We start from the raw sequence: 19883 nt of genomic DNA, 5'->3' as shown, positions 1-19883 counted from the left end.
ACAGCAATAATAACATAATACCAAGTCTTATCCAGCAATATATGCTTCTATACAAGTGTGCTTTGCCACAGGAATGCAACAGCCAGACCAGATGTCCACTCAAATTCCTTTTAGCATTGTGCTAGAAGTTCTAGCCATGGTAATTAGGTAGCAAAAAGGGTGGGGAGGGAGAGCATGCAGATTGAAAAAGAGGTAGAATTGTACATACTTCCAAATTATATGGTCTTATATGTAGATACCACTAAAGAATCCACATGCCAAAAAAATCCTAGAGCCAAGAAGTACAGCAAAATTGCAGGATACAAGATCAGTATGCAAAAATTAATTGTGTTACTTATACATAGTGATGAATGGAAAAGGAAATTAAGATAATTCCATTTACAATAGCATTAGAGTAAAATAGATTAGGAATAGATTTAATCAACAAAGCGTAAAACTTACACACTGAAAACTACAAAGCATTGAGAAAAAAATCTTAAGGCCTAAATAAATGAAAAGGGATCCTGTGTTTATCAATTGGAAAATTGAATATTAAAATGTCAATGTTGCCTAAAGCAATCTATAGATTAAATATAATTCCTACTAAAATTCTAGCCTTTTTTTGGTAGAAATAGACAAGACAAACCTAAAAGTCATACAGATCCCATATAGCCAAAGCAATCTTGAAAAAAAGTTACAGGACTCACACTTCCTGATTTCCAAACTTAACTACAAAACTAGAATAATCAAAACAATGTGATACTGGTATAGGGTAGATATATATAAATGGGTAGGCAGATCAATGAGATAGATTTGAGTCCAGAAATAAATCCATGCATATTTGGCCAGTTAGTTTTCAGCAAGGATGCCAAGACTGTTCAGTGGGAGAAAGAAAAGTTTTTTGAATAAATAGTACTGGGACAACTTGGATATCTACATACAAAGTAATAAATTAGGAATACTACTTCACAGTAACTCAAAATGTATCAAAGACCTAAATGTAAGAGCTAAAACTATTAGAAAACATAAAGACAAATTATTGTGTCCAAAGTATGATACTACCACAAACAGGCAAAGAAAAAATAGATATCAAAATTTAAAGCTTGTCCATTAAAGTACACTGCCAAGAAAGTGAGGGAAACCCACAGAATGGGAAGAAATGTTTGCAATATCAAAATCTGATAATGATCTTACAGTTCAACAATATGAAGGCAATCTAAAAACAAACAATGGATTTGAATAGACATTTCCCTAAAGAGGAAATACAAATGGCCAATAAACACGTGATATATCATTAATCAGGGAAGTACAAAACCACAGTAAGATACCAATTCATATCCACTACCATGGCTATACTAAAAAAATAAAATAAAAAATAACAAGTTTTGACAAAAGATGTGACCAAATTAGAACCTTTGTAAATTGTTGGTGAGAATGTGAAGTGGACCAACTGGCAGTTCACAGTCCCTAGCAATTCATTCCAAGAGAATGGAAAAGAAATGCTCAACAAAAATAAAAACATGAATGTTGACAATAGCACTACTTACAATAGCTAACAAGTGGAAACAACCCAAATATCATCAATTGAAAACTAAGAAATAAAATGTATATCCATATAATTGAATATTATCCAGCCATAAAATGGAATGAAATACTGATACATGTTATAACATGGATGAGCCTTAAAAACATTACATTGGGTGGAAGAAACCACCAAAAAGCTATGTTATGATTCTATTTACTTGAAATGTCCAAAATAGGCAATATATAGACAAATATTAGACAAAGGAGTGATTTATGTCTCAGGCAAGATGCAGCACAAGCTTATACCATACTACCCAGAAGAGCATGAAATGGAAAACTTACTGGGGTTTTCGTTTTGTTTCGACTTTTCCACTTAATTTTTTTGGATCACAGTTTACTTTGATGAACTGAAACCACAGAACGTAAAACCATGGTTAAAGAGGAAGTACTGTATTTACTTTTACCCAGAAACTATTTCTGTCTTCACTTACAGCAAATATATCATGACCTCACTATAGTTTACTATTATCTCATTGTGTATCTCCAAGATTAGTCAGAAAAGAACCTTCAAGTGGATCTGGCCAACAGGCCAGTCTAAGTCTATTGAACAAGTTAGCCTTTGTTTAGTTTTGCCTATCCCCATGCCTCCAGCCTTACTGGATTTTTTTTTTTAAATAGAGCTTTCAGAGCATGGAAGATACACATCTAGAACATCCTCCTGCCCTTTTGTCTTGCTTTTACAGGAGCAAAAGGCAAAAGATTGGAATTAGTCACCTTTAGGATAATGCCGTGCTATGGTTCTCTGCAGGATTTCTGGGTAAGACTATGAATCCTAAATTTCAAATTACCTTAGCTAGGACTTCTAGTCACAAGGTACATGTGGAAGTGGTAGTCCAGAAGGTATATTTAGCACCCTTGCAAGAAGTACATGAGAAGAGACAGACACGTAATATCTCAAGACCTCTCAGCTAAAGTCCTGCTCTGATTGGGAAAGACTGTGGGACTTTGGGCAGAAATAAGATAAAGTCCTCTGGTAATTTCTCCATGTAAAACCTGGAGTCAGCACAAAGTGAAATCAAACATAGCACCCCTCAACTCCCTGAATCCTCAGAATTCATTTCTATACCAACCGCAGTGGCGTTTCTCTGCACTGCAGAGAACCCTACCAACCCAGGACAAAATGCCTGTCATTGCCCTGACTTGTCTCATACAAATCCTTGAATTCTTGGACACAGAAGACATTTCCTTTTTCCCCAACCCTTAGAAATAAAAGGCCTGAGGGAACTTCCTCTCCCATAGGGTAGAACTGTAAGAAAATAAGAAGATTCTAGAATTTATACTTAAGAGAATCAGGATCCATGGGTATGAAGGCTTCCCCTTTCAGCTCAGTTTACTCTTGGTGAACTCTGATGTGAGACAGACGCACTTCTGTGATGTCTAAACATTCCGCCCTGGCACAAGTCTTGAAAGCTAGAAGATTCGTTCTGTATGCAGCCTCTTGGCTTCTCAGCTCTCATATGGACTGTTCATTCTAAGGAGAGGGCTGTTTCCATGGGAGGAACCTAGTCTTATCCTCTTTCTAAATGCTGATACACTATTGACCTACCCTACCTTCTCCCCTTCTATCCTAACTAAGTGAGAAGTCTTCAGTTCTCTATTCAAACTAAATGCTGATCAACATCACTCTCATTCCTCCATATAGCCCAGGGTCCTGAGGCCAACAAGGGCACAAGAATTCTAAAGCTTAGTTTCAAAGCATACCTGCTGAAGAGCTAATTCATTTTCTCACAGTTCCAGTAAGGAATGATGATAAACCAGAAAAGAAACACAGAGCAAACACCCACATTATTCCCTCTTGGTCCAAATCCACATGGAAACACAGACATGTCCGCAATTGAGATTCTCTGACACTTTATTTTAATCATCTTCTCAAGAAAGTAACCGTTGGGGTCTTCATCTTTCTCCCTGAGGAAGCATCTTCACTCCCAGGACAGAAAGTATACATTGCCCTGTGTGTCTCCCACAGCGAGCTTCAGGGTGGAGTTAGGACCTAGCCAGGGCTCCAAGCAGCACACCGCCCCTTCGCACCGGAACAGTCCCAACTAAAACAGAAACAAAGTGGGGGAATGAGGGCTACAAGCCTGAGGCCTCCTCACTTATTTTTCTCTCACGCGAATGCCTGTTATTTAGAAAGAAGTTAGTCACATAATATTGCAACGGGGGTCCAAAAAAGCAGAATTTTGATCCTTTGCCATTTCTGACCCCTTTATCCTTTTGTAGATTCCTTTCAGACCTCCTCCCCTCCAACACACATGCACAGGCCATACGTGCATACACACACACACACACACACACACTCACCAGTTGCATGCTGGCTCTCTCCCACAGCTTAACATCTCTGTCCTTTGAAGCTGTCACCAGCAACTCCGGCAGCACGTGGAGGGCTGTGACAGAGCCCGAGTGGATCTCAGGGAGGAAGGCAAAGCAGTATGTGAGTTCTCAGAAGGCTTCCTTAACCAAGAAAGCATCAAACCGCTGTGTCAGATCCATGGCCACCCGCTCTCGGTATGGGACCCTTCTCTCAAACTCACCTTTCTGCGCAGCCGTGTCTTTAGCTGTGTGAATCCTGGCCAGCTCTCCACGTTGTTTTCTGCTTCAGAGTCAGACAGCATAGCCGGGGCTGCCCCTGGAGTCTGGATTTCAGGAAGTTTTGCTTTCTTCTGCCAAATGTTATCTGTGGTCCATTCTCCTTCAGGGGTGCTTTTGGCCAGGTTCCACAGCATCCCATCGGAGCTCGCACACAAAAAGGAGGACTCTGCCATGGTAAGGACGGAGTTAGGGTCTGATCTCAGCCATCCTCAACCAAGGCATCTCGGGGTCCCTTGGGTCCTCCCATTACTACTTACTCACCAGTCTCAGGTTTGGCCTGCGTTATTGATATTGGGGTGTCACCAGGATTCTCAAGGTCCAGTTTAAAGTCCAGACTCCCTGCAAACTCTCCAGATTCATTTTGCTTCTGTGAAATCACATGTAATTTTGTTGAGCCCACTCATACACCTCAACTACTCAACTCTGACAGAGCAATCCCTTTCTGCTCTGGGCTACTCAGGACCTTTTTTAAAACTATAATTTAGATACATAAAACGTACAAATCTTAAATACACATCATTGGGGGCTGGCACTGTGGTGCAGCTGGTTAAAGCCCTGGCCTGAAGGGTCAGCATCCCATATGGGTGCTGGTTCTAATCCCAGCTGCTCCTCTTCTGATCCAGCTCTCTGCTATGGCCTAGGATAGCAGTGGAAGATAGCCCAAGTCCTTGGACCCCTGCACTCGCTTAGGAGACCCGGAAGAAGCTCCTGGCTTCAGATCAGCACAGCTCTGGCCATTGTGGCCATCTGGGGAGTGAACCCACAGATGGAAGACCTTTCTCTCTGTCTCTACCTCTTTCTGTAACTCTGTATTTCAAATAAATAAAATAAATCTTAAAAAACACACACACAGGCCAGCGCCGTGGCTCAACAGGCTAATCCTCCGCCTAGCGGCACCGGCACACCAGGTTCTAGTCCCGGTCAGGGCGCCGGATTCTGTCCTGGTTGTCCCTCTTCCAGGCCAGCTCTATGCTATGGCCCGGGAGTGCAGTGGAGGATGGCCCAAGTGCTTGGGCCCTGCACCCCATGGGAGACCAGGAGAAGCACCTGGCTCCTGGCTTCAGATCAGCGTGATGTGCCAGCCGCAGCGCGCCGGCCGCGGCGGCCGTTGGAGGGTGAACCAATGGCAAAGGAAGACCTTTCTCTCTGTCTCTCTCTCTCTCTCACTGTCCACTCTGCCTGTCAAAAATAAAAAAACCACACACACACACACACACATCATGATGAATTTTTACATATGCATACACCCATACAATCACCCCCAGAAGCAAGATGCAGAACATTTTTATCACCCAGAAATTTGCCTTCAAGCTCCTTCCCAGTCATTATCAAACCACCAACCACGAAGCTAATAATATTCTGACTTCTGCTGCGACCGTTTGGCTTGTTCTTAAACTTCATTTCAGTGAAAGCCTGTGCTATGTACTCATTTGTGTCTGGCCTCTTCTGCCCAGCATAATATGCATGACACATGTCTGCGTTGTTCCATGCATTAGCATTTAGTATGATAGTTTTTTCAAACCACATAGCATTCCATTGTAAACTGTATCACAAATTATTTATCCTTTTCCTATTGATAGACATTTGGGTGCCTTGGCCATTATGAAAAACCGATGCTATGGACATTCACGTACCAGTCTTTAGAGAACATATACAGTCATTTCTCTTGGGTATAAATTTAAGAGTGAAATCAGGAGTCATTGATAAGCTTTAGTAGGTAACTTTAGTAAGCAGCAAGCCAGAATTGAATAACATTTACAGGTACAAGGTTGCTTCCGGAAGCTGCTAGCTCTGGCACACCCATACCAATAAGGATTGAATGTCTATTAGCTAATTGCTAATTACCTAATAGGAGATAGGCAAGATGAAGTCCTTGCTCCCAAAATGCTATTAAGGACAGTGGAAAGACAACACAGATGTGAAGAAATGCAATTAACTCCTAGATTTTGTGGTTTGTCATGATTCTTTAAGCAGGAAATTTTTACAAGGACATGCAATAGACAATGCTCTAAAGTAGAGCTGCTCCAGTTGAAGAAGAATAAGGTGATTTGGAATCCACAACCTTTGCCTCCCTTCCCCTGTCCCTCCATAACAGGCCCCAAAGCTTTAAACACAAATATTGGTTTTAACACACTCTCAGACAAGACTTACAAATAAAAAGAGAAATGAAGAGTCCATTGATGGCAGAACAAACACACCATACTCTTTGTGGGTGGACATCACCACAGGATGGTCTGTAAAGCTGCTCCTGGTTCGTAAGAAAGAGAGAGGCTGAGCCTAAGAACACCTCCATCATCCCGTGTTTTGTCCTATGCCAGACTCAGCTTCAGGGTAGCCACTAACCCACTTTTCCTTTCTCCGGCTCAGGAAAAAACAGCATTTTGGATCTTACCAGATTACAGAGGGAGCATCCCCTGGCTTCATGTGCAGTAATTCCAGATCCACTTTGGCCAAGATGAGGGACTGACCATCAGGGGCCAGGCTCAGACCTGTCAGGATCCCTAAGTCCTCCTGCAGAGCTCGCTTCAGCTGAAGACTATAGTTCAAAAAAGGTACACGGACAGAAAAAGATCCTGCTTTAGTTAACATCCTTCCCCCGGAGTCTCTCAGGCTGGAGTCTTTTTAAAAGGGGAAGCACTACGCTCCCCACATTCTCTTCCTTTTTCTTTCTTTCTTTTGCTTACATCAGTAATAATCATCCCCATCTCCTTCCTTGCATGTTTGAACATTCTTGTCTCACTACCTCCTAGTGATCAATAAGTCCCATGGATTCTACCTGCAACATGTGCCACCTGATCTGTATCTTTCCACTGCCCAGAGCCATGCCCATATTCCATCTTCCCCAGGCAATAGCAACATTGTTGCAGTGGTCTCCCTGCCCTTAGTACCTCCCCTATCCATCCTCCATATTGCCACCAAACTCTCCTTCTAAAATTCAAATCATTATTGTACTCAAAATTCTTAGGACCATGTCCTCTACAATTTCCTTTTTCTTTTTTTATTTTTTTATTTTTATTTTTTGACAGGCAGAGTGGATAGTGAGAGAGAGAGAGACAGAGAGAAAGGTCTTCCTTTTTGCCGTTGGTTCACCCTCCAGTGGCCGCTGCGGCCGGCTCATCGTGCTGATCCGAAGCCAGGAGCCAGGTGCTTCTCCTGGTCTCCCTTGCGGGTGCAGGGCCCAAGTACTTGGGCCATCCCCCACTGCCTTCCCGGGCCATAGCAGAGGGCTGGCCTGGAAGAGGGGCAACCGGGATAGAATCCGGCGCCCCAACTGGGACTAGAACCCGGTGTGCCGGCACCGCAAGGCGGAGGATTAGCCTGTTAAGCCACGGCGCCAGCACAATTTCCTTTTTCAATCCAACTCCCACACCACCGCCACTCCAACCAAGAACCCAAGGATTTGGAAACGTCATGCATCTTTGTGCCTCCATGCATTTGGTTAATGATATTTCCTCTTCCTAAAATCATTCCCTCCCCTTACTGATCCAGCAAAATCCTATTCATTTTCTTTAAGCTCAACCTCAAATGTCAATGCTTTCCTACAATTTCTCAAATTCTGCTGCCCTGGGAACAGACACGTGTGAATGTGTGTATCCTCATGGTAGCACTAATCACTATGAATACTATTGGTAGTTAAACTACATGTGAGCTTCTTTAATCAAGAAATTCAATTCATTGGCTCAACAGGCTAATCCTCCTCCTAGCGGCGCCGGCACACCGGGTTCTAGTTCCGGTCGGGGCACCGGATTCTGTCCCGGTTGCCCCTCTTCCAGGCCAACTCTATGCTATGGCCCGGGAGTGCAGTGGAGGATGGCCCAAATGCTAGGGCCCTGCACCCTTGGGAGACCAGGAGAAGCACCTGGCTCCTGCCATCGGATCAGCATGGTGCGCCGGCCGCAGCGCGCCAGCTGTGGCGGCCATTGGAGAGTGAACCAACGGCAAAAGGAAGACCTTTCTCTCTGTCTCTCTCTCACTGTCCACTCTGCCTGTCAAAAAAAAAAAAAAAAAAAGAAAGAAAGAAATACAATTCATGTGTATCTGGTTCAAACTGCCTAGCCCAGAGCTTGGCATAATTGGGCACTTGAGAATGATTGATTTAAATTGAATTAGACAGGATATCCTATTGAGCTAGCTCAGAAGCAGAAATGGAGTGCTTTGAGTAAAACCCCAGGCCTGAGGAGACGACGACTCCTGTCACTTTAACCCAGCTGCCTCATCTCACCTGAAACATCCCGGTGTCGAGTCTTTCTGCAGTTCCACCTGCCACTCACTGAGTTTTTCGTCGTCACTGAGAACAAAGAAGGTGTGCGCCGAGAACCAGACCAGAGCACTGATGCGGCCTGGAGTCTGGTGGACACAACAAGTTCAGTTCAGTATTTCTGAGGAGCCAGGATTACCAACCCCTTCCCTCTCCGGGATACAGGCAACCTCTAACCATGGCACATACCATTAAATACCTCGTTGGGACAGAATTCACACTAAGAACTGAGTTGGCTCAACTCACCTGTGCTGTGGCCACTGCCTTAGTTTCCTGCCACAAGATTAGCTCCCCAACTGCATTTCCAGACACTGCCATGGAGCCATCTGGGGCCCAGGCCACGGCAGTAATGGGTGCAGAACTCCTGGATATACTTGTGTCATCTAGAGAAGAAAGGCAGGGACTCATTAGGAGCTGAGCTACTGCTGCAGTAGAAAATGAGGCAGCGGGCTACCCTTGACCTTCTTTATCCCGGTAACAGAATCCTCACCTGCTTCCTTGGGTACCTGCCACAGTCGTATGGAACCATCTTCTGCTGTGGTCAACAGGAGGCCTGAGGTCTCTGACACAGCAGCTGCACTGATGGAGCCACTGTGTCCCAGGAGGGTGTGTGTCTGGCAGACCTAAGAAGGGTGCAGACAGGCTGGTAGGGAGCTGACACAACAGAAGTTTGTCCCACATATGGTCTCCACTCCCCCCAGCCACCACCACCACCAAAGTTCCTGCAGGCAGCTCACCAAGAGTGGATGCCACAACCGTGTGGCACCATCCAGTCCAGCCGTCACCACAAGAAGCTCTGACCCAGGCTGTCCAGCTGATAGGATGACACTGAGTCAGCCAAAGGGAAGGCAGGGGAGAGGGAGGAGGCAGCAGGGAAGGGGGGGTGATGGATTTCGCTACCTGCACGGGGCTGCAGGGCAGCTGCACAGTGGCTGATGGGTTCTGAGTGAGCAGGGATGCTGGTCAGCTCCACACCCTGAGGGTTCCACACTTTCAAGGTCCCATCCCGGCCCACAGACACCACGTGCTCCTCCTGCCACAAGAGCACAGGATCAGAGCGGGGTCATGCTGAGCAGGATACAGGAAGCAGGGCTCCCTCCCCAGAGGACTGACAGAGCCTTGGAGGCTTGCAGGAGGTCAGAGTGAGGATAGCTCAGGATCCAAGGGGTGGGATAGCTCAGGACTGCAATCCGGACTCTGAGATGCTCCCCCCTCTTCCTCACACCAATCATCAGCATCAACACCATCAGCCAGTACCAAGCTTCTGTCTATGTTCCCTCTGACTTTGGGATCAGATACCCAGCACACCCTGTCTCCCAAAGCCCCCTTAGAGATGCCTGGTGAGTGAATTCTCCATCGCCTTCTTACCACGACCGCCACAGAGCTCACAGCACTCTGATGGCCCAGGAACCGACCGAGCTGCTGTCCTGACTGTGGGTCCCAGAGACCCAGAGAGCCATCACTGGAGCAGGAGATCTGCAGAGTCAGAGGTCAGAGGAGTGAGACTATGAGCACCCACCAGCATTCCTGTCTTTTCCCGATACGCAGTGGAAGGCAACAAGCCCTGTGATCCTAAGGGCATGGACAAGCATTGAGCTATCATCTGGGGGAAGTTTATCCATTGGAGCCTTGGGTCCCTCAACCATTCGATGAGGACAATGATGGTGCCCTTGTCTGATCCTGTTGCTAGGAGCTGAGTGCACCTACACAAAGGAATTGGCACACTGCCTGGTAAACAGTGAGCATATGAGAAACAGCAGCTGTCCTCCCTGTTGTTAACGTCAGTCAACAAAGATAAGGCTGAAACCCTGCAGCACTAAGGAGAGGTCTGACTACCTAGGAAATAAGGGCAGGATAAATTATGGCAGGTCTTTGCAGCTCACATTCATTCCTTTCTCACCTCTTGTTGAGAACAGCAGGAAGACTCTGCATGGGAAAACTAAGCTCCACCAGTCCTGAGTGCATAATCTGAGATGCATTTTATGCCTGAGGGTCAAATAATTCATAGTGCTACATTTTACCTGCAGGGCTGGGGCATCCTAAACCCTAGGGAGACAGCACTGTGTTCTTGTTGGGAGCATGGGCTTTTCAGTGGAGGATGGCCCCAGTGCTTGGGCCCCTGCACCCACGTGGGAGACCCAGACCAAGCTCCAGGCTCCTGGCTTCAGACTGGCCCAGCTCCAGCCATCGCAGCCATTTGAGGAGTGAACCAGCGGGTGGAAAGACCTCTCCTCTCTCTGCCCCTCTGTAACTCTGCCTCTCAATAAAGAAATCTTAAAGAAAAAGAGCATGGGCTTTCTTATCGGAAAGTTTACTGGCTCAGCTTTATCAGGGACATGATCTTGGACATGTTCTCCATTCTAACTGAGTTCAATATCCTCGTTTGCAAAATAGAGATTAAAGAGCCTACATTATAAGGTATTGTAAAGACTAGGTGGGACAATATACATAAAGAGTTTAGTTCAATGCCTATATACATACAAAGTGCTCAATAAATGCTGGCTTTACTATTCTTTATGGGTGCTAGGAAAAGGACATAGGGGAGTGTTGTTTTCTCCCGAGAGCCCTTTGGCTCCATGCCACCCTTGTGCCTTACTCACCAATAGGTTGTCTTTGGTCCAAGCACAGCCAGTGATCCAGTCACGATGACAGGCAGGGAAGGTGCAAATCAGAACAGGCGCTTGGGGTGTCCTCACGTCCCAGCAGAGGAGAGTCTGGTTAGGCCCCAAGGGGAAGAAGCAGTCAGGACAAGAAAAGGCAGGTGGGACGACCAGACCTTTTCAGGCAAGAGGTTTCAAGGAAAAGGAGTGCAAGGAATGCAGCTCCACAGAAGATTTGGGGGAGCAAGAGCAGGAGGAAGCCATTGCAGTGAGCCCTGAAGGAATCCAGGAGCCAGGGGGCTGCGGGGCCCAGGGTGCACCCTTCCAGAGCTCACCTGATCCCTGCCCCCAGTGGCCAGGCTGCCTCCATCAGCGCTGAAGCCGCAGCAGGTCACAGGGCCCTGGTGTCCCCGGAGCTCGGTGCCCTGGGGAAAGTCTTCTGACTTGTGCGGCAGAGTCAGCGGCTGCCTCTGCCACAGCCGCACTGTGAAATCCTCTGCATTGGAAACAGAGAAGAAGGCTTCCTGGAGGAGGAGGCGAGGCAGGCCTGGGAGTCCAAGGACAAAGGCAATCACGGGGGCTGAGGGTTATGTCTGCGGGCACAGCTCCAAGGGAGGGCCGCAGTGAGTCACAGGCGGTGCGGGGGCCATGGACAAGGGTCAGTCGGCAGATAAGAACTCAGTCCAGGCTCCCGTTGGGTGGCTAGAGACGCCGGGTTCTTGCCACCCACAAGGGAGACCTGGCTTGAATTCCTTGCTCCCAGTCCCGGCTGTTGCAGGCCTCTGGGGGGAGTGAACCAGCAAACGAGAGCTCTCTGTCTCTTTCTCTGTCTCTCAAATAAACAATGTTCTTTCAACATTAAATGATTCAGTGGCTCTGCCCACCGCCCAGCAGTACCTGAGGCGGCAGCCAGGAGCTCCTGGGAGGTGGCGAGTCCCAGCACAGGTTTCTGGTGTCTGGACAGGAGCCAGAGGGACTGCAGAGTGCTCTCCCTGAGCAGCCAGCCCTGCAGGGAGCCGTCTTCCGCCCCACTCACCAGCACCTCGGGGCTTAGCCAGGCCAGTGCAGACACTGCCACGTTGAGAGCTTGACACTGAGCCCCCTGGGAACCTGCACAGCAGAGCAGGGGGCTCAGCAAGGGGTAGGGATTGGGGGTGCCATCCTCCAGAAGGCTCAAAAGCCCACCCACCTCCCCTCCAGTACCTGAAGGGATTTTGTAGATCCTGATGCCATCTGCTCGGTACCCAACAGCCACCCGATCACCACCTGGGCTGAGAGCCACGGAGAGGGCGGGAGACAGGGGAAGGGAACCTAGGCACCCACGGGGTTGACCGAGAGACCCTGACCACACCTGGACCTGTGGAGAGAGAAGGGCTTAATGACACCCAGCTCCACCATCTGGTCATTCTCCCCAGAGCCACAGCCACTGCTGTCCTCATCTCCTTCCAGAGACCTGCCCACGCACATACTGCACCTGTCTCCTGCTGTTGCCACCTCCCAAGCCTCTCTACCTACAGTCCCTTCAACAAAGCCCCACCCTCACCCACATGGGATCATCCTCTGCCTTTGCTAGGCCCTCCTGGTAACCCCTGCGGGCCTCTGTGACCCAACCTTGCCATCCTCTCCAGCCGTCAGCAACTGGCGCCCAGCACACAGGAAAAGCACAGCAGCAACAGAGCCGTCGTGGGCAGGGAAGGCAGCCAGCTGGGTCCCCTCCTGCCAGGCCCACAGCTCTACCGTCCTGTCCAGCCGGCCCACAGCCACAACCTTCCCAGGCACATTGAAGGCCAAGGTGCGGACAGAGGCTCCTGGGGCTCCCAGTTCCTGCACAGGGAGGTAGACACGGATATGCCAGGGCAATGACGGCCGTCATTTCCCCTGGTCCACTCTGCCCCCCGGCCCCAGGCTCCCTCCCCAGAGCTACACACGACCTTCTTACCTTGGTGACTCTGAGCCCATCCACTTGGAAGAAGCTGAAGCTCCCAGCCCAGCTGCCTGCAGCTATTACCTGGCCCTCGGGGTGGAAGGCAACGCAGTTCAGGGACTTGGGACAAGTGTGCTGGGAGGCCAGCTGCCCACGGACCGTGTCCCACAGCTGCAGAGAGAGCAGAGGACTCAGGGTGCTGAGCTTCTCAGCTGCAGAGCTCCAGGGGCCACCTCCGTCCAGACCCTCCCTCAGCAGGGAAGGCCTCCCGAGGCCAAGCAGTCAGCAGCCTCCGCCAGCCTGGGCGCACAGCCTCACGGGGCTGGCCACCACGGCCCCTCATCATCACCTTGAGGCCTCCTCCCAGGCAGACTGTGGCCAGCAGCCGGCGGTCTGGGCTCAGGCAGCAGCTAGTGATTTGGTACTGGTGAGCCTTGGTCTGGAGCACCCTATCCCAGGAACACAAAGTCAGGCCGTTGGGGCCTCCTTGGCCATAGGCACCACCCCCCTTCATTCCCTTTCCCTCGGGGCTTCCGACGGGGGAGGTCTGACTCTGATGCACGGGGAAGGACCCCTTACCTGCAACCATGCTGCAGGTCCCAGAGCTCCAGGAGCCCATCGAAGGCAGTAAGAAAGAGAGCGTTGTCCGAGAGGAACAAACAGGAGGAGACTCCATCACAGCCACTCACCACAGACTTCTCCTCCTGTGACAGCGAGTGTGGAAGTCAGTTCGAGCCATCCTCTGGGACCCCTGCGTGCCACCGTGCCAGGCCCCAACCATAAACCAGGCCAAGGCAAGAAGCACTTGAGCTCTTGGCTCTCAGCTTCCCCAGCCCAAGCTCAGGGTCAAGTGGAACCTCATGATCCAAGCAGGGTCACATCTCTCTCCATTTCCAAAAGCAACACCTGTTCCTCAAGTCACAGATCTTGATGGAGACGAGGGAATGGGGTTGCATGCACACTAACATGTTGGGGTGGTGGATGAGAAGGGTGGGGAGAGGAGGGAGAGAGGCTTGGCTGCAGGACTTACTTCTCCAGCCTGCCCCACTGCTACCCTCCCATAAGCAGCCCCTGCTGCAATCATTTCCAGCAATGAAAGGCAAACATTCTCCCCTGAGTCTCTGCTCAGGCTCTCACTCAACCTGGCAATGCCTGCCCTCCTCCATCCTCTGTCCTTCTGTATCTGTACAACTCATTTGCCTCTTAATTATGCCATGCAGCTTCATTTGGATCCCTTTTAAACCCTGTATGTTATGTCTCCCAACAAGATTGCCTGGTGGGCAGGGACAACATTCTAAGCCCTGCGTTCCTTGCAATGTTCAATACAATGCCTTGAATGGAAGGTGCTCAGAAAATATTGATTGACTTTTTTAATTTAAAATACATTTTAAAGATGGAAAAGCTATGTTTCTCAATGGAAGTGATTATCTCTGGTTGGTGAGATTGTGGGTGCTTTCTATCTTTTTCTTTGTCTTTAGTGCTACTTTCCAAATTTTCTAACATAAGTATATATTATTGCCATAAGAAAAAAAAATAGAGTACAAGGATAACTCAAAAAGTTCATGGAAAATGGAATTAAAAAATAAATTTGGGACTGGTGTTTTGGCACAGTATGTTAAGTGATGCTGGCATATCTGAGAGCAAGTTCAAGTCCTGGCTACTCTGCTTCCGATTTAGCTTCCTCTTCCTGTGTCGGGAAGGCAAAGGAAGATGGTCGCCACCCACATGCAGACCTCGCTGGAGTTCCTGGCTCCTGGCCCAGGCCCAGCCCAGGCCTGGCTGCTGCAGCCATTTGGGTTATGAACCAGAAGAGGCTCTCTCTCTCCTTCTCTCTCTTTCTCTGTCCCTCTTTCTCTATCACTCTTTCAAATAAATAAATCTTTTTCAAAAAATAAAGTTAAGAAAAATAGTCTTAATTTTTAAAAAAGATAAACTTATTTTATTGCAAAAAAAACCCTGAAATTTATCCATAGTTTTCTTCATAATCTCCACTACCTTTCTGAAGACCCGTCACATGCATAGATTTCAAAATATTTGCACCAGGCAGTCTGATGTGGGATATGAGCATCCTAACCAGTGTCTTAATCCATTGCACCAAATGCCCACCCCTAAACTTATCTTTTAGTTCCATTTTTTCCCACAAATATTTGAAGAACCCTCATCTTTTGAGATATATACTGCAATATAACAGTAAAGAAGGAATAGGAGGCCAGCGCCGTGGCTTAACAGGCTAATCCTCCGCCTTGTGGCGCCGGCACACCAGGTTCTAGTCCCAGTTGGGGCGCCAGATTCTATCCTGGTTGCCCCTCTTCCAGGCCAGCTCTCTGCTGTGGCCCGGGAGTGCAGTGGAAGATGGCCCAAGTCCTTGGGCCCTGAACCCACATGAGAGACCAGGAGAAGCACCTGGCTCCTGGCTTCGGATCAGCACAATGCGCCAGCCACAGGGGCCATTGGAGGGTGAACCAACGGCAAAAAGGAAGACCTTTCTGTCTGTCTCTCTCTCTCACTATCCACTCTACCTGTAAAAAAAAAAAAAAAAGAAGAAGAAGAAGAAGGAATGGGGCCAGTGTGTGGTGTAGCAGGTAAAGCCATCATCTGTGATGCCAGCATCCCATTTGGGCACTGGTTCGTGTCCTGGCTGCTCTACTTCCAATCCAGCTCCCTGCTAACGCGCCCTGGAAAGCAGTGGAATATGGTCTAAGTGTTTGAGCTCCTGCACCCACATGGGAGACCTGGAATAAGCTCCTGGCTCCTGCCTTGGCCTGGTGCCACCCTGGCCATTACGGCCATTTGGGGAGTGAACCAATGGATGGAAGTTAGTGCATTCTCTCTCTCTCTCTCTCCCTCTCCCTTTCTCCCTCTGTAATCCTTTCAAATAAATAAATTTAAAAAAAAAAGAAAAACAGTGAGTAATGAATAGAAAAGTGCTATGGAGAGCAGCATGGTCGTCCACAGATGGCTAGGATGACGCAGGGAGTGTGGCCCAGTTTTCCACTGTGGTGCTTGGGAGAATGGGGCAATCAGCACAGAAAGAAACTAGGAGGAGGAGCTAATTTGGGGGCAGGAGATGATGTCAAATTGGAATTCAGGTATGTTAGTGGGGGGAAGTCCTATATAGAGCCAGACTCTCCCCTCCCCCCAGGCTGAGAGGCTGAGAACAGAGGAGCCTCTAGGGCAGGAGGGAGCAGACCAGGGCTGTGATGCTTCTCTGACCAAGTCCTTCGATCTGATGTGACTGGAGCAGAGACGTTACATCAGTCAGGTGACTACAAGCCGGTATTACTTGTCTAGGGCTCCAGGGAAGTCTCTGAGGGTTCCTCACGGTAACGGCTGCACCACCTTGGGCATCATACCTGCCAGGTTCTCAGGTCCAGCAGGTACACCGTCCCATTGGCAGTGCCCACAGCTGCTCTCTGCCCGCTGGGGGAGATGGCCACAGCCGTCGGGGAGGAGGGAACTGCCAGAGACAGGCTGAAGCTGGAGAAAGGGCAGGAAGAAAAGGGGCATTAGCAGGAGAAAGCAAACGGGAATCTATTTCTGCACTTGAAGCCCTCTCTCCTTAGTGATTCCCATCCGTCCTCTACTCTCCAGCTTCGGAAAGGGCTGCAGCTGGGGCTGGCATTGCGGTTCAGTGAGCTAAGCTGCCACCTACAATGCCAGCATCCCGTACCAGAGCACCAGTTACAAAAAGGAGAAGAAAAGGCAGCAGCTTGCTCTCTGGGGAGCCTGTGGAGTCTGGGGTCAAGGGTCCTCCTACCTTTGTTGATCCCTCATGGTCTGGGGTTTATTAAGCCACCGCAGCGTGTGCTGGAGGCGCCATCGCTGGGACAGCAGGGAGGCCTGGTGGCAAAGAGGTGAGTCTTGAGGCTGGTTGGCCGCCTGCTGGGCCAGAAGCAGGGGGTACTGGCTGAGGATGGGAGCCTGCTGCCTCAGGAAGGTGCGAAACACGGCAACAGCAGCCCCGGGGTCCTCATGTTCCTCTTCAGGGACTGAAGAAGCTACAAAAGACAGGCAGAGTGTCAGCTGGGGGCCAGCCTGGACCCTGGTGTAAAGTGATAAAGCTCAAAGCAAGACCTCTGTTCCCCAGCAGAAATGTTTGCCAAAAAAATTTTTAAAAAACTTGGGGCCCCACTCCAAACCAGCAGAACCAGAATCTGAGGACCCAAAGATCTGTAACTTGAACAGATTTCCCAGAGAACTTAATGCCATTGAGAAGCTCTGGTCTAAGGGATCTAAGCCAAAGGTGTCCTTACTCTCTCAGCATTCGCAGCTTGCAATGGAAGCATGACTGTTTTTCCACTGCACTTCCCCGTGCATGAGCTGGGCCCCCAGAACACTCCCAGGGGGCCTCCATCCCAGGGAAGAAACTCTCCAGGGATTTATCTCACCGTAGAGGGCATGCGCCTCCAAGAGCCGAGAAATCAGACCCAATTCCAGGTGTGCAGCCACCACGTGGAGACTGGTGAGGAACTTCACAAGAAGGCCCTGGTTCCCACTCTGGAGCTAAGGAAATCAGATGGGGCTCATCAGTGAGCGAAGAGGTTGGTGAAGAGGAAGATTCTGCTCTGAGACCCTGTCTGTCAGCCAGGTCCTAGACCCAGTAGCTGGGACAAAGGCCTCAAGAAAGAGAGGGGATTGGGTGGGAGGGAGTAATGGCTGCTCTGATGGTGACAGAGGTAAGAGATGGGTAGGGTCTCAGAAGGCAAAGCAGCTGCCTGGACAGAAATGTCCATGGGGCTTGAGACAAACCAAGTGGTGAGGCAGGTCTCCCAGAGCCTCCGGGGGACAATTTTGGAAGGAGCCTGAGCCATCAGGATCACACGTCTTCCAGAGCTGGGCTGTGAGAACAGACGTGGAGAAGGGCTCAGGCACTCAGCTCTTGAAGGTGGACATCAAAGTCATCCTCCCCCCGGGGTGGCAGGTCAGGGGGCCCGGCAGGTGGGGCTCACTCTGGGCCCAGACCCCACACCCTGTGCCCAGGCTGACTTGGGTTGCACCCACCTGCAACAAGGATGTGCGCCATGCTCTCCAGGCCTGGCTTCTTCCCATAGCGACGTTTAGCTGCTGTCCTCAGAGACCCATCAGATAGGCAGAGGCGGGCACCAGGGCGCTCCAGAGGGCCCTCTCCTAGCAAACTGTCCCCACAGGAGGAAGGGAGAGAGATCACATGGGGCCAAGGCTCAAAGCTGGGTAGGCAGAGTGACATCAGTGTGAGCTCAGCGGGGGGCACCTGTACCTGCGCAGACTCTGGACGAGGTAGGCAAAGGACCCCATGGGGTAGGGGTCTCCGCGGTTGCCAGCAGCCACTGCTTCTTCCCAGCTCTTAGTCCCCCTGGGCAGGATCCTCCAGGAACTCAGCACTCCGTGCAGCTGATCCACACTCAGACCTGAAGACCAAGCTCTCTGAGACCCTCCCCAAAGCACAACACACACCCATTCCCATGACACCTGGTCCTCCTCGCACAGCTTGCTAAGACCCCATCTGAACCAAGGTCATCGAACCCTTTAAGTCCTCAGCTTCTCAACCCACCCAGACCACTGACCGCTACGTGTGACCTCCAGGGCAGCCAACGCTTGGGAAAGAAGGTCAGGGCCGTGCTCCTGCTCCAGGGTGCACAGGATGTGCTGCAGCAGCAGGGGGACAGTGGCAGGCAGGGTGCGGAGTGTCTCAGACACCTGCGGGGGGAGCCTGGCCGTCAGTTGGGGGCAAATGGGGAGAAGCAGCTTCATTTGTACAGGAGGGGAGTTGGCATCAGGACGAACAACGGGCAAGGATGAAAAAAGTAAAGAGAAATAGGCTGGGGCCAGTGCTGTGGCGTAGCGGGTAAACCACCGCCTGCAGTGTCAGCATCCTATACGGGCATCAGTTTGAGTCCCAGCTGCTCCACTTCTGATCCAGCTCTCTGCTAATGTGCTTGGGAAAGCAGCAGAAGATGGCCCAAGTGCTAGGTCCCTGCACCCACATGGGAGACCTGGAGGAAGTTTTGGCTTCTGGCTTTGGTCTGGTCTAGCCCTGGCCATTGTGGCCAATTGGGGAGTGAACCAGCAGATGGAGATTTCTCTCTCTCTCTCTCTGCCTCTGCCTCTCTGTAACTCTGCCTTTCAGATAAATAAATAAATCTTAAAAGACAGAGAGGCTGGCGCCGTGGCTCACTTGGTTAATCCTCTGCCTGAGGCACCAGCATCCCATATGGGCGGCGGGTTCTAGTCCCAGTTGCTCCTCTTTCAGTCCAGCTCTCTGCTGTGGCCCAGGAGGGCAGTGGAGGATGGCCCAAGTGCTTGGGCCCCTGCACCCGCATGGGAGACCAGGAGGAAGTTCCTGGCTCCTGGCTTCGGATGGGCACAGCGCTGGCTGTAGTGGCCATTTGGGGAGTGAACCAATGGAAGGAAGACCTTTCTCTGTCTTTCTCTATCCCTCTCTCTCTCTCTCCTTCTCTGTAACTCTGTCAAATAAATAAATTTTTAAAAAAGAAAGAAAGAGAGAGAGAGGGAAATAGGTAGACAAGAACAGGGGACAGGAGTGAGGTGATGATAGGGAACGGGCGATCACAAGGTGGCTAGGGAGGAGGAGTAGGGATGAGGGAAGGAGACAAAGGCGGAATGGAGGAGGGGCAGTAAGGGAAGACTCAGATGATGAGGCCCAACCCACCTGCTCATACAGCGTGAAGAGCCGCAGGTGATCGGTGACCAAGCGCAGGTAGAGGGGCAGGCCTGACCCCCGCTTCACCAGCAGCAGTTGCATCTGACGAGACTCAGAGGGCTCAGTGTGGGCAGCCAGGAGCCAGTGCACAGCCAGCCCTCTGCCCCCAGCACCAAGCCCACCGCGAGGCACGGCCGTCCCCAGCAGGGGACGGGTCCACGGCATCACCTCAGGACACAAGCATCCCTCCCCACACTTCCCAGCCAGCCCCTGTGACTCAGCCTACCCGACCCACAGCCAGAGAGTGAC

General features: G+C 50.0%; 1 protein-coding gene across 1 annotated transcript in view; it reads right to left on the bottom strand.

Moving 5' to 3' along the window:
• Positions 1-1659: 1659 nt before the first annotated feature.
• The window catches only part of TEP1 (telomerase associated protein 1), a 46935-nt gene continuing 28711 nt past the window's right edge, over positions 1660-19883 (bottom strand). The window contains exons 28-55 of the mRNA XM_062205539.1: positions 19584-19676; positions 18478-18610; positions 18171-18321; positions 17936-18069; positions 17684-17772; positions 17323-17437; positions 16692-16932; positions 16288-16411; positions 13514-13638; positions 13284-13383; positions 12950-13105; positions 12622-12834; positions 12214-12367; positions 11908-12120; positions 11346-11506; positions 11011-11124; positions 9779-9886; positions 9311-9443; positions 9148-9224; positions 8901-9033; positions 8657-8793; positions 8375-8499; positions 6545-6688; positions 6304-6400; positions 4414-4519; positions 4095-4318; positions 3865-3969; positions 1660-3605 (exon numbers count right to left, since the gene is read on the bottom strand). Of these exons, the coding sequence (XP_062061523.1) occupies positions 3483-3605; positions 3865-3969; positions 4095-4318; positions 4414-4519; positions 6304-6400; positions 6545-6688; positions 8375-8499; positions 8657-8793; positions 8901-9033; positions 9148-9224; positions 9311-9443; positions 9779-9886; positions 11011-11124; positions 11346-11506; positions 11908-12120; positions 12214-12367; positions 12622-12834; positions 12950-13105; positions 13284-13383; positions 13514-13638; positions 16288-16411; positions 16692-16932; positions 17323-17437; positions 17684-17772; positions 17936-18069; positions 18171-18321; positions 18478-18610; positions 19584-19676 (3828 nt within the window). The 3' untranslated portion in view covers positions 1660-3482. The remainder of the gene's footprint in view (positions 3606-3864; positions 3970-4094; positions 4319-4413; positions 4520-6303; positions 6401-6544; positions 6689-8374; positions 8500-8656; positions 8794-8900; positions 9034-9147; positions 9225-9310; positions 9444-9778; positions 9887-11010; positions 11125-11345; positions 11507-11907; positions 12121-12213; positions 12368-12621; positions 12835-12949; positions 13106-13283; positions 13384-13513; positions 13639-16287; positions 16412-16691; positions 16933-17322; positions 17438-17683; positions 17773-17935; positions 18070-18170; positions 18322-18477; positions 18611-19583; positions 19677-19883) is intronic.

The sequence above is a fragment of the Lepus europaeus genome, chromosome 11, assembly GCF_033115175.1.
Source record: "Lepus europaeus isolate LE1 chromosome 11, mLepTim1.pri, whole genome shotgun sequence".
NCBI classification, from domain to species: Eukaryota; Metazoa; Chordata; class Mammalia; order Lagomorpha; family Leporidae; genus Lepus; species Lepus europaeus.
This window is presented reverse-complemented; position numbering and strand designations above follow the sequence as displayed.